Genomic DNA, 14,167 nt, shown 5'->3' on the forward strand with positions numbered 1-14,167 from the left:
CTCAGTGATTTCCAGCGTGGAACTGTCATAGGATGCCACCTGTGCAACAAATCCAGTCGTGAAAGTCAACTTTATTATAAGAAAAGTGACGAGTTTGGGAACAACAGCAACTCAGCCAGCAAGTGGTAGGCCACGTAAACTGACAGAGAGGGGTCAGAGGATGCTGAAGCGCATAGTGCAAAGACTTTCTGCACAGTCAGTAGCTCCAGAGCTCCAAACTTCATGTGACCTTCCAATTAGCCCACGTAAAGTACGCAGGGAGCTTCATGGAATGGGTTTCCATGGCCGAGCAGCTGCATCTAAGCCATACATCACCAAGTCCAATGCAAAACGTCAGATGCAGTGGTGTAAAGCACGTCGCCACAATATTGCTCAAACGTAGTTAATTCAGGTCACGACATGTAAATAGAGTATTGTTAGTGATTTTTGGATGTTTTTAGAGGGCTTTTAGATGACTGCCATTAGCCGCATAGTTAGATCTGATTACTGCTCACTCTTGGCATTCTCTCGATGAGCTTCAAGCACACCTGTGAAGTGAAAACCATTTCAGGTGACTACCTCTTAAAGCTCACAGAGAGAATGCCAAGAGTGTGCGAAAGAGTAATCAGAGCAAACACCATAATAATACTCCTATGTTGAAGTACAGTACAATCCATCAAGCGGTGTGGCTTCATAGCTTACCAAAATCCTACTAAAACACTTGGATAGATTTTTGAGCGCCGTGTGTAATGTTCTATATTTTCAGTGGAACATATAAAATGTTGGCGTTGTTTTACTTGAGTCATATTGCAGTCTACACGTATCTCTTATGTGTGACTGCCATCTACTGGTCACGCTTATCATTACACCATGTACCAAATAAAATAGCTTTGAGGTCGGTAAGCAAAACCAGAATTATTCCGTAGTTATAAGGCGCCATACTTGCCAACCTTGAGACCTCCGATTTCGGGAGGTGTGGGGGGGCGTGGTTGGGGTGCGACGGGGGCGTGGTTGGGGATGTGGCTAAAAGGGGAGGGGTATATTTACAGCTAGAATTCACCAAGTCAAGTATTTCATATATATATATATATATATATATATATATATATATATAAGAAATACTTGACGTTCAGCGAATTCTAGATATATATATATATATATATATATATATATATATATATATATATATATATATATATATATATATATATATATATATATATATATATATATATATATATATATATATTTATTTTATTATATATATATTTTATTATATATATGGGGACGGCGTGGCGAAGTTGGTAGAGTGGCCGTGCTAGCAATCGGAGTGTTGCTGGTTACGGGGGTTCAATCCCCACCTTCTACCATCCTAGTCACGTCCGTTGTGTCCTTGGGCAAGACACTTCACCCCTTGCTCCTGATGGCTGCTGGTTAGCGCCTTGCATGGCAGCTCCCGCCATCAGTGTGTGAATGTGTGTGTGAATGGGTGAATGTAGTAATACTGTCAAAGCGCTTTGAGTACCTTGAAGGTAGAAAAGCGCTATACAAGTATAACCCATTTATCATTTATTTATTTATACATTTATATATATATATATATATATATATATATATATATATATATATATATATATATATATATATATATATATAAAAAATAAATACTTGAATTTCAGTGTTCATTTATTTACACATATACACACACATAACACTCATCTACTCATTGTTGAGTTAACGGTTGTTCTATTCTCTGTCACTATTTTTCGAACCATGCTGAACACCCTCTCTGATGCATTGCTGTGTGGCACGCACAAAAGTGCTTTTATCAAATGCACTAGATGACAGTATTGTCCTGTTTAAGAGTGTCACAACATTGCTGTTTACGGCAGACAAACTGCTTTACGGTATACAAAAAAATTACTGCTGTTGTTGTGTGTTGTTGCCGCGCTGGGAGGACGTTAATGAAACTGCCTAACAATAAACCCACATAAGAAACCAAGAACTCGCCCTCCATCATTCTACAGTTATAACGTCATTGGGCAGGGTACGCTTTTTTATATTGTGGAGGACCTGAGTCCGCCTGAATTTCGGGAGAGGCGCTGAATTTCGGGAGTCTCCCGGAAAATCCGGGAGGGTTGGCAAGTATGTAAGGCGCACTGTCGAGTTTTGAGAAAAAAATTATTTTAAGTGCGCCTTATAATGTGGAAAATATGGTAAAGCACAGCCTGCATGGCAGCTTCCTGTTATTAGTGTCAATATTGACAGCAGCTGACCAATCAGCAGTCAGATGTGAGTTGGCCTCCACATGGCAATATGAATCACAAACAAGTAAGACACATTAAAAAAAACAACAACAGACGGAACAAACCAAACGGAGCAGCAGTTGAAGCCCACAACATTATCGGGTGCTTTAAACCAAACGTGACACTTTACTCACGTTTGGAGTGTCGGTCGCACAGCGCCGCCTCTCTCATGTCACACAGGCGCAAGGTGCCTTTGCTGCTGCTGTACACAAACAGGTTACAGTGGTGCGGGTGAAACTCTGCCGATGTGATCACCTCCGTCAGATCCTCCATGTTGGTCGGCTTGATGTCCACAATGTCTGAGAGGAGGGAAAAAAGGGCTCAGGAAAAAAAATAATAAATTGCAATCGGCTTATCAGGATTGTTTTTGCACATTCTTCTATTAAGCCAAGGGTTTTTACTCACTAAATGAGTCCCTCAGAAACTAATTAGAAAATCCACAAGTGAAAGTATTACGCCAAGCGACTCTAAATACATCATTACCAGGGAAATAAGAATGCGAAAGCCATACAAATATAGATGGCGAGAAAATGTATGTGACAGGGAGGTCATTTGTGATATTATAAAACTGGCCCAGGTCAGATCTGTGGCAGTACTGTGCACTATCGGGCCACAATAAAGCCCAGACAGCATCTGAAATATTCATGCAGCTGTTGAATTATTCAATAAGATACATTTTCACTCCCCAAGAATAATAACACCACCTCCCCTCCCCCAATGCTGTGTTTCTTTGTGCCGCTAAGTGAAATCTCATTGTGTTATTTCAGAGCTTTTCAATTGAGCAAGTGGAGGGGATCCACCTCATTCATATATATATATATCATTGATATTTATTTATTTATTAAAGAGAGGTTTTTGTTCACAGGTTAAAGGTGTTTAATGATAATACAAGCACATTCCTTTCAAGACGGTGTATTAGCTGATTGTGATGACTTGCATTGATTGGAATCAGACAGTAGTGAGATGATAATTGTATCTAAAAACCCCGTTTCCATATGAGTTGGGAAATTGTGTTAGATGTAAATATAAACGGAATACAATGATTTGCAAATCATTTTCAACCCATATTCAGTTGAATATGCTACAAAGACAACATATTTGATGTTCAAACTGATAAACTTTTTTTTTTTTTGAAAATAATCATTAACTTTAGAATTTGATGCCAGCAACACGTGACAAAGAAGTTGGGAAAGGTGGCAATAAATACTGATAAAGTTGAAGAATGCTCATCAAACACTTATTTGGAACATCCCACAGGTGAACAGGCTAATTGGGAACAGGTGGGTGCCATGATTGGGTATAAAAGTAGATTCCATAAAATGCTCAGTCATTCACAAACAAGGATGGGGCGAGGGTCACCACTTTGTCAACAAATGCCTGAGCAAATTGTTGAACAGTTTAAGAAAAGCCTTTCTCAACCAACTATTGCAAGTAATTTAGGGATTTCACCATCTACGGTCCGTAATATCATCAAAGGGTTCAGAGAATCTGGAGAAATCACTGCACGTAAGCAGCTAAGCCCGTGACCTTCGATCCCTCAGGCTGTACTGCATCAACAAGCGACATCAGTGTGTAAAGGATATCACCACATGGGCTCAGGAACACTTCAGAAACCCACTGTCAGTAACTACAGTTGGTCGCTACATCTGTAAGTGCAAGTTAAAACTCTCCCATGCAAGGCGAAAACCGTTTATCAACAGCACCCAGAAACGCCGTCGGCTTCGCTGGGCCTGAGCTCATCTAAGATGGACTGATACAAAGTGGAAAAGTGTTCTGTGGTCTGACGAGTCCACATTTCAAATTGTTTTTGGAAACTGTGGACGTTGTGTCCTCCGGACCAAAGACGAAAAGAACCATCCGGATTGTTATAGGCGCAAAGTTGAAAAGGCAGCATCTGTGATGGTATGGGGGTGTATTAGTGCTCAAGACATGGGTAACTTACACATCTGTGAAGGCGCCATTAATGCTGAAAGGTACATACAGGTTTTGGAGCAACATATGTTGCCATCCAAGCAACGTTACCATGGACGCCCCTGCTTATTTCAGCAAGACAATGCCAAGCCATGTGTTACATCAACGTGGCTTCATAGTAAAAGAGTGCGGGTACTAGACTGGCCTGCCTGTAGTCCAGACCTGTCTCCCATTGAAAATGTGTGGCGCATTATGAAGCCTAAAATAGCACAACGGAGACCCCCGGACTGTTGAACAACTTAAGCTGTACATCAAGCAAGAATGGGAAATAATTCCACCTGAGAAGCTTAAAAAATGTGTCTCCTCAGTTCCCAAACGTTTACTGAGTGTTGTTAAAAGGAAAGGCCATGTAACACAGTGGTGAACATGCCCTTTCCCAACTACTTTGGCACGTGTTGCAGCCATGAAATTCTAAGTTAATTATTATTTGCAAAAAAAAAAAATAAAGTTTATGAGTTTGAACATCAAATATCTTGTCTTTGTAGTGCATTCAATTGAATATTGGTTGAAAATTATTTGCAAATCATTGTATTCCGTTTATATTTACATCTAACACAATTTCCCAACTCATATGGAAACGGGGTTTGTAAGTTATCACAAAACTTTTTGTTTCCATGAGTTCCCGGCGAGAGGACAAAAGCTGTCTTTGATCTTACCAAGCAAAAGGCTTGTAAAACTCCACTGTGTACGATGGGAAGCGACATGAAGGTGTTGGTTTCTTTGATCTATTGTGATCCACAGGAAGATCTTGTCTTGACCCGAGATCTGCAAAGCGGAGAGGAAGCAGGACCTGACGCAAGCTCCAGGCATCTTTTCTTTGAACTGTTTTGTGACCGAGGGCAACGGCTGTTTACGACCCCTTCTCCCCTTAGAAACGGCTGTTGCCATGTAATCAGGGAAAGTCCGAATAAAAGAGGAGGCGTGCAATCCTTTCGTCAGAGCGTGGGACGACACTGTACAAGAGTACAGGTGTACGCGCTCTCCTCATTGAGCTAAATTTAATCCTGTCTCTGTTTAATTCCTTGCTTCTTGTCTGTTTAATAGATGTCATTGGTGTTTGAACCTGACAACGTCCACATTTTCAAATGGAGGAGAAAAAAAAGTCCTCCTTTCTGTCCAATAACACATGAAAGTGGTTGCTTTTTGCCTTCTTATTTGTCCAGCTTCCATACTCCTTTTTATGCACTTTACAAGGAATACATAGGGGGCAAACTCCGTAGCTTTCTGAGACTCTTATTTTGTTAGCGCAGGCAGGATGGAGCAGTGCTTTTATTGTAAAGATAGGAACTGTGCAGTCGGTCGTTAGAGTTTTGATGGCGAGAGTCTGTTGAAATAAAAAGTGTTTCTCGCCTTCCTGTCGGTCATTTTTTCTTAATAATGATCTGGCAGCAGCAAGTGTCATCTCACAAAAAGTGACGTTTTGGTGAAGATCATTTTTAGGTTTATTTTTTCAATGCCTGGCTGGCAAACGACTGACACACCCTCCACCATCCACCGCTAGCTCGCGATCGACGTAATGGGCACCCCTGTTTTAGAGTATTATGCATGTTAATATGTTATAATATGTTAATATGTTAATGCATTTTTACCATGAATTGATTAACGTGGACCTCGACTTAAACAAGTTGAAAAACTTATTGGGGTGTTACCATTTAGTGGTCAATTGTACGGAATATGTACTGTACTGTGCAATCTACTAATACAAAGCTCAATCAATAAATACTGTACATACATTTGAATATGCTGCAAACAATCGAGTTCAGGAGTTCAAAACACACCAAGAGAGCAATTAAACGCTCAGTAAAGTTAATTTACCAATTGGAATGCACACCAGTCATTTATAATACTGAACTGTTTACCAACAGTCCGAGTTGTATGTGGTAATATGTATACAGTATGTGCTTTGCTATGGAGTTTTTTTTTTCTCACTCCAGACTGACCCATTCCGAAATCGACTTTTTTTTTTTTTTTTTTTTTTACTCCCTTCCGAGCGTCTACCTTTTTCCCACCTTTTACGGGGCACCGTAAGTGAATAATTGTATATAAGTTATCACACAACTTGTTTTCCCATGAGTTCAGGTTTCCCTGCGAGAAGACAAAAGCTGTCTTTGATCTTATCAAGCAAAAGGCCTGCTGCTTGTAAACCTCCGCTGTGTGGGACGGGATGCGACGTAGAGGTGTCGGTTTCTTTGATCTATTGGACAGCCACAGGAAGACCTTATCATGGCCCGAAATCTACAAAGCAGAGAAGGGGCAAACCTGACACCGCTCCAAGCACCTTTTCTTTGAACTGTTTATGACCGAGTGCGGCAGCTGTTTATGACCCCATTCCCTTAGAAGCAGCTGCAGCTATGTAATCAGAAAATGCCCAAATAAATGCGGAGGCGTGGAACCCTTTCCTCAGAGCGGTGGGGTGACGCTGTACGAGGGTGCAGGCACCCATGCGCTATCCTCATGAGCTAAATTGAATCCTGTCTGTGTGATTCCTTGCTTCTTGTCTCGTTTAATAGATAGTTCGGTGTTTGAACCTGACAGCGACCCCTCGCAGTTCCCTCTAAAATGTTTGTTTGTCTAATTTTGAACGCGTTTGTGGTGAAATTTTTATTTTGTTGTACTGACGCAATGGCAATAAAGAGCATACCATACCATACTGGTAAATGTGTTAGCAGCCTAGCTAATGCTATCAACGCTTGCTTGATTACATTACGATAGCACTTAAAAAATAGGTTGTATAAAATAAAAATACAAATAACAAAAATAAAAATACGATAGCACCTCCTCAGTGGCCTAGTGGTTGGAGTGTCTGCCCTGAGATCGGTAGGTTGTGAGTTCAAACCCCGGCCGAGTCATACCAAAGACTAAAAATGGGAGCCATTGTCTCCCTGCTTGGCACTCAGCATCAAGGGTTGGAATTGGGTGTTAAATCACCAAAAATTACTCCCGGGCGCAGCCACCGCTGCTGCTCACTGCTCCCCTCACCTCCCAGGGGGTGAACAAGGGGATGAGTCAAATGCAGAGGACAAATTTCACCACACCTAGTGTGTGTGTGACAATCATTGGTACTTTAGCTTTTAACTTTAAATGTGCACGAAAATACTTTCTAATTATCAGTCTGTGGAACGCTCTCCCTGACCACCTGAGGGCACCACAGACTGTGGATGCTTTTAAAAAAGGCTTAAAAACCATTCTTTTTAAAAAAAGCCTTTTTTTTTTAGATATATGTATACTAGTTTTAGCTATTTGGCTGTTCTAGTTTTTATTTTTTTATTATCTTTGTATTTTTATTTTGTTAATACACTGTAGCACTTTGAAGTTGTTTACTCAATGTAAAGTGCTTTTTACAAATAAAATCTATTATTATTATTAGTATTATTATTATTAAGGTGTATGGTGAAGTAAATTCTGCTTTTCCACACTACTTTACAGAATGTAACCAAGTGATATTCCGTGAAGTAACCCGTGAAACATATAATCATACATGAAGATGCATCTTTCATTCGGGCATTTTGTCTTCTGGCCAACTAAACAACAAAGGATACTGAAGCTGCGGTCGGTGATGTCCAGATGCCAAAGGTTTATCCTCAGGTCGTCGGCCGACATGTAGGTTTCGTGGTCGGAGTTGACCGAGATGGAGTTGACGTGGTAGGTGTGGGCGTTGGCAAACACTCGCCGTGGGCTCACCTCCACCATCAAGTCCATGGGCTTCAAAACGGGGACCTTGGCAAACAAAAAAAAGTAGACGTTTACTCTCTGATGTGACTGATTAAGAGAAGACAAACTGAATGAATACAAGTGGGTTCCATTTATGCAGGTTTTTTGTATCAAAGTGGATCTAACATAATAGTGTGAGAGTCCAGTCCATAGTGGATCTAACATAATAGTGAGAGTCCAGTCCATAGTGGATCTAACATAATAGTGTCAGAGTCCAGTCCATAGTGAATCTAACATAATAGTGTGAGAGTCCAGTCCATAGTGGATCTAACATAATAGTGAGAGTCCAGTCCATAGTGGATCAAACATAATAGTAAGAGTCCAGTCCATAGTGAATCTAACATAATAGTGTGAGAGTCCAGTCCATAGTGGATCAAACATAATAGTAAGAGTCCAGTCCATAGTGAATCTAACATAATAGTGTGAGAGTCCAGTCCATAGTGAATCTAACATAATAGTGTGAGAGTCCAGTCCATAGTGGATCTAACATAATAGTGAGAGTCCAGTCCATAGTGGATCAAACATAATAGTAAGAGTCCAGTCCATAGTGGATCTAACATAATAGTGAGAGTCCAGTCCATAGTGGATCTAACATAATAGTGTGAGAATCCAGTCCATAGTGGATCTAGCGTAATATTGTGAGAGTTCCAGTCCATAGTGGATCTAACATAATAGTGTGAGAGTCCAGTCTATAGTGGATCTCATACTGGATTAGTACAAACCCCGTTTCCATATGAGTTGGGAAATTGTGTTAGATGTAAATATAAACGGAATACAATGATTTGCAAATCCTTTTCAACCCATATTCAATTGAATGCACTACAAAGACAAGATATTTGATGTTCAAACTCATAAACTTTTTTTTTTTTTTGCAAATAATAATTAACTTAGAATTTCATGGCTGCAACACGTGCCAAAGTAGTTGGGAAAGGGCATGTTCACCACTGTGTTACATCACCTTTTCTTTTAACAACACTCAATAAACGATTGGGAACTGAGGAAACTAATTGTTGAAGCTTTGAAAGTGGAATTCTTTCCCATTCTTGTTTTATGTAGAGCTTCAGTCGTTCAACAGTCCGGGGTCTCCGCTGTCGTATTTTACGCTTCATAATGCGGCACACATTTTCGATGTGAGACAGGTCTGGACTGCAGGCGGGCCAGGAAAGTACCCGCACTCTTTTTTTACAAAGCCACGCTGTTGTAACACGTGCTGAATGTAGCTTGGCATTGTCTTGCTGAAATAAGCAGGGGCGTCCATGAAAAAGACGGCGCTTAGATGGCAGCATATGTTGTACCAAAACCTGTATGTACCTTTCAGCATTAATAGTGCCTTCACAGATGTGTAAGTTACCCATGTCTTGGGCACTAATGCACCCCCATATCATCACACATGCTGGCTTTTACACTTTGCGTCGATAACAGTCTGGATGGTTCGCTTCCCCTTTGGTCCGGATGACACGATGTCGAATATTTCCAAAAACAATTTGAAATGTGGACTCGTCAGACCACAGAACACTTTTCCACTTTGTATGAGTCCATCTTAGATGATCTCGGGCCCAGAGAAGCCGGCGGCGTTTCTGGATGTTGTTGATAAATGGCTTTCGCTTTGCATAGTAGAGCTTTAACTTGCACTTACAGATGTAGCGACCAGCTGTATTTAGTGACAGTGGTTTTCTGAAGTGTTCCTGAGCCCATGTGGTGATATCCTTTAGAGATTGATGTCGGTTTTTGATACAGTGCCGTCTGAGGGATCGAAGGTCACAGTCATTCAATGTTGGTTTCCGGCCATGCTGCTTATGTGGATGGATTTTTCCAGATTCTCTGAACCTTTTGATGATATTATGGACCGTAGATGTTGAAATCCCTAAATTTCTTGCAATTGCACTTTGAGAAACGTTGTTCTTAAACTGTTTAACTATTTGCTCGCGCAATTGTGGACAAAGGGGTGTACCTCGCCCCGTCCTTTCTTGTGAAAGACTGAGCATTTTTTGGGAAGCTGTTTTTATACCCAATCATGGCACCCACCTGTTCCCAATTAGCCTGCACACCTGTGGGATGTTCCAAATAAGTGTTTGATGAGCATTCCTCAACTTTATCAGTATTTATTGCCACTTGTCCCAACTTCTTTGTCAAGTGTTGCTGGCATCAAATTCTAAAGTTAATGATTGTTAGCAAAAAAAAAATGTTTATCAGTTTGAACATCAAATATTTTGTCTTTGTAGCATATTCAATTGAATATGGGTTGGAAATGATTTGCAAATTATTGTATTCCGTTTATATTTACATCTAACACAATTTCCCAACTCATATGGAAACGGGGTTTGTACAAGCTAACAGCGAGCTATGGAGGAATACAGTAAAAGTAGGTAGACAATATGAAATTACAACTGTAAATATATTGTCCACAAATCTGAACATACTTAGTCAATTAAATGTGGACTTACACTTTACTAACCAACAATGGAACTAAGCATTTTCCTTGAGCCAATGAATAAAGAAAACACTTGTATCATGAATTAATATTTCACCGTCTGCCTCCAATGGTATTAATAATAGATTTCACGCTAGAGCCCAAATTCATTAGTTTGAGTGCCAATGTCGCCCTTGATGGAGGAAAAGCACATTTAGTGTGTTTGTAATACCACACAATTCATGTGTTGTTCAATGCCATCACCCACTCATGACAAGTTAATGCAACTATTGGACTATTTCACATGAGTACAGAGGTTTACCACAGCTGAAAGTAATGACTTACCTGTAGGGAGGTGACATTGGAAAAGTCCTTAATGCGACCTTCCTCATCTTTCAGGTTGTAGCCCTCCGGCCGTTTGTCTCGTTCACTCACCTTCCACAACTTAATGGTTTTGTCTGGGAAAAGGAGAGGCAATGTGGAAATTCAACAAACACATATAGTATCAATTAATCAATCAATCAATGTTTACTTATATAGCCCGAAATCACGAGTGTCTCAAAGGGCTGCACAAGCCACAACGACATCCTCGGCTCAGATCCCACATCAGGGCAAGAAAAAAACTCAACCCAATGGGATGACAATGAGAAACCTTGGAGGGGACCGCAGATGTGGGGACCCCCTCCCCCGGGCGACCGGTGCAATGGACGTCGAGTGGATCTAGCATAATATTGTGAGAGTCCAGTCCATAGTGGATCTAACATAATAGTGTGAGAGTCCAGTCCATAGTGGATCTAACGTAATAGTGTGAGAGTCCAGTCCATAGTGGATCTAACATAATAGTGTGAGAGTCCAGTCCATAGTGGATCTAACATAATAGTGTGAGAGTCCAGTCCATAGTGGATCTAACGTAATAGTGTGAGAGTCCAGTCCATAGTGGATCTAACATAGTAGTGTGAGAGTCCAGTCCATAGTGGATCTAACATAATAGTGTGAGAGTCCAGGCCATAGTGGATCTAACATAATAGTGAGAGTCCAGTCCATAGTGGATCTAACATAATAGTGTGAGAGTCCAGTCCATAGTGGATCTAACATAATAGTGTGAGAGTCCAGTCCATAGTGGATCTAACATAATAGTGAGAGTCCAGTCCATAGTGGATGTAACATAATAGTGAGAGTCCAGTCCATAGTGGATCTAACATAATAGTGTGAGAATGAAAGTATAAAAACAACAAATGAAGATAGAATACTATTAACCGCGGCATCTAAGTGTAAAAAAAAAACAAATATTATGATTTGTACATGTTTAGAATGTGCTTGGTCTAATTTCCAACAAAGAAAACAATCTGAAGTTGGGAATAGATTTTCCTCCATGTGGCCCCGGAGCTAGACTAATCAAAGAATAACATTTATGATTTCCATAACCAAGCTTGGTTTTCCCCCTAAACAATATTAGATTTGCCTATCACAGCAAAACTTACTTTACATTTAGCACTGTTTTATTGTGTTGCTGTAAACACCCATGAAAAACTTCCAGCTATGTCAGCTTAATCAACGCTGACATTATTCCAGCAGCAGCATTAGCCAACTCTTACGGCAAGCGCCTACAATTATAAATAATATTGCACTTAAATAAATCAATAACTGTGCATTCAGGCTAAATCTGTGCTTCTTCAAAGCACTCATGAGCTGTTGACACTGAGCTAAAAGACGGGTCTTCTTCCAAGAAAACGCATGCGGTGCGACATGAAAATCCCCTTTTGCGCAATGCAAAGCTAATAAATCTCTTTATCGGTGTGAAATCTACTTAGGTTTTGTAACTCCTGATTCCGACGTAGCCTTAATACCATTTATTCCTCTAATGCCCTTCACTTTGTCACGTGACCACTGAGCCACAGACCGTAAGCCCTAAAACCGAGAGAGCATTCCCAGCGCTTCACTTTTTCCACATTTTATCTTATTTATAAAAGGAATACATTCATTTTTATCCTCAACATTCTTATTGCAATACCCCATTATGACAATGTGAAAAGTTTATTTTTTAATTTTGCAAATGTATATTAAATCACAGGTACATAAGTATTTACAGCCTTTGTTGATGCATCTTCAACAGCAATTACAGCCTCACTTCTTTTTTAATACAATACCACACCTATCTTTGGGCAGTGTCGCCCGTTCCTCTCTGCAGCACCTCTCAAGCTCCATCAGGGTGGATGGGAAGCCTTGGTTTTCATCCAGGATGTCTCTGTCCATTGCTGCATTCATATTTCCCTCCATCCTGACTAATCTCCCACTTCCTGTCGCTGGAAAGCACCCCCACACCATGATGCTGCCACCACCATGCTTTGGTGTTGGCCTGGTGGTGAGCGGTGCCAGGTTTCCTCCAAACATGATGCCTGGCATTCACGCCAAATAGTTCAATATTTGTCTCGTCAGACCAGATAATTTTGTTTCTCGTTGTCTGAGAATCTTTCAGGTGCATTTTGGCAAACTTTGTGCAAAGAAATGGCTTCTCTTTGGCCACTCTACCATACAGGCCTAATTGGTGGATTGCTGCAGAGATGGTTGTCATTCTGGTTCTTGGTCACCTCCCTGACTAGACCAAGATGAATGCAGCAATGTACAGAGACATCCTGGATGAAAACTAATTATAATTGCTGCCAAAAAGGTGCATTAAGCAAAGGCTGTGAATATTTGTTATTTAGTTATTCATTTTCAATGCATTTGCAAATTATTGAAATAAAGAAACGTTTTCCTATTGTCATTATGGGGCATACTTGCCAACCTTGAGACCTCCGATTTCGGGAGGTGGGGGGTGGGGGCGTGGTTGGGGGCGTGGTTAAGAGGGGAGGATTATATTGACAGCTAGAATTCACCAAGTCAAGTATTTCATACATATATATATATATATATATATATATATATATATATATATATATATATATATATATATATATATATATATATCTACATCCTGAAAATATGCAAACAAAACTGTGTTTCGATAATTGATACTTCAAACTTGCATGAATAAATATTAAGGAATATAACATAACTTGGCTTCTGAGAGTTTCAAAATGTAATGAATAAAATGCTAAAGTTGTTGATAAACAAGCAATTATTTTAATAATTAAATGTGGTCATTTTAATTTAAAATCAATCATTTCAAATATGTTTATTTTAATGTATAATTCTATGGCTGGATGTAATAAGGAGTCAGGAAAAAATACAAATAAAAATACAATTAATTTTGATGTTTTTAGCAAAATATAGTAAAAAAAAAAGTTTTTTTAAATGAACAAATATATTTATTTTTAGGTAAGTTAAACATAATAATACAATTTATCTGTAGTCTGGATGATTTAGTTCTTGTCACCCTGTTGTCCTCCCGTCATGAAAAAAGGCTGTCCTCACTCAGGTCCGCATGGAACTGGAGGGGGCGTGGCTTCCAGCTGCGGCTGATAATCGGGAGATTTTCGAGAGAATATTTGTCCCGGGAGGTTTTCGGGAGAGGCGCTGAATTTCGGGAGTCTCCCGGAAAATTCGGGAGGGTTGGCAAGTATGTTATGGGGTATTGTGTGTAGAATCACTCGCCATACAGCAATAGATGATATCTGTCTATTACCTGACACCTGACATGTTAGCTACCTCTCTTTGTTTATAATGTCTATTTTCTGCTGGATCTACTCTCTATTTTATGCTGCAGCTGTTACGTATACTGTCACATTGTACATGGTAATTGTTGTATATTGTATATGTGATATAAACATATAATATAATATATCAGTAC

The 14,167-nt window shown here is 39.9% G+C and overlaps 1 protein-coding gene across 3 annotated transcripts in view; it reads right to left on the bottom strand.

Moving 5' to 3' along the window:
- LOC133576952 (serine/threonine-protein phosphatase 2A 55 kDa regulatory subunit B gamma isoform) overlaps positions 1–14,167 on the bottom strand; it is an 87,628-nt gene that overhangs the window by 18,144 nt on the left and 55,317 nt on the right. For all 3 annotated transcript variants that reach the window (XM_061930392.2, XM_061930388.2, XM_061930390.2), the window contains 3 exons: positions 10,723–10,835; positions 7,796–7,973; positions 2,420–2,584 (listed from right to left, as the gene is read on the bottom strand). In XM_061930392.2, the coding sequence (XP_061786376.2) occupies positions 2,420–2,584; positions 7,796–7,973; positions 10,723–10,835 (456 nt within the window). The remainder of the gene's footprint in view (positions 1–2,419; positions 2,585–7,795; positions 7,974–10,722; positions 10,836–14,167) is intronic.

This window comes from Nerophis lumbriciformis, linkage group LG36 (assembly GCF_033978685.3).
Source record: "Nerophis lumbriciformis linkage group LG36, RoL_Nlum_v2.1, whole genome shotgun sequence".
Lineage (NCBI taxonomy): Eukaryota > Metazoa > Chordata > Actinopteri > Syngnathiformes > Syngnathidae > Nerophis > Nerophis lumbriciformis.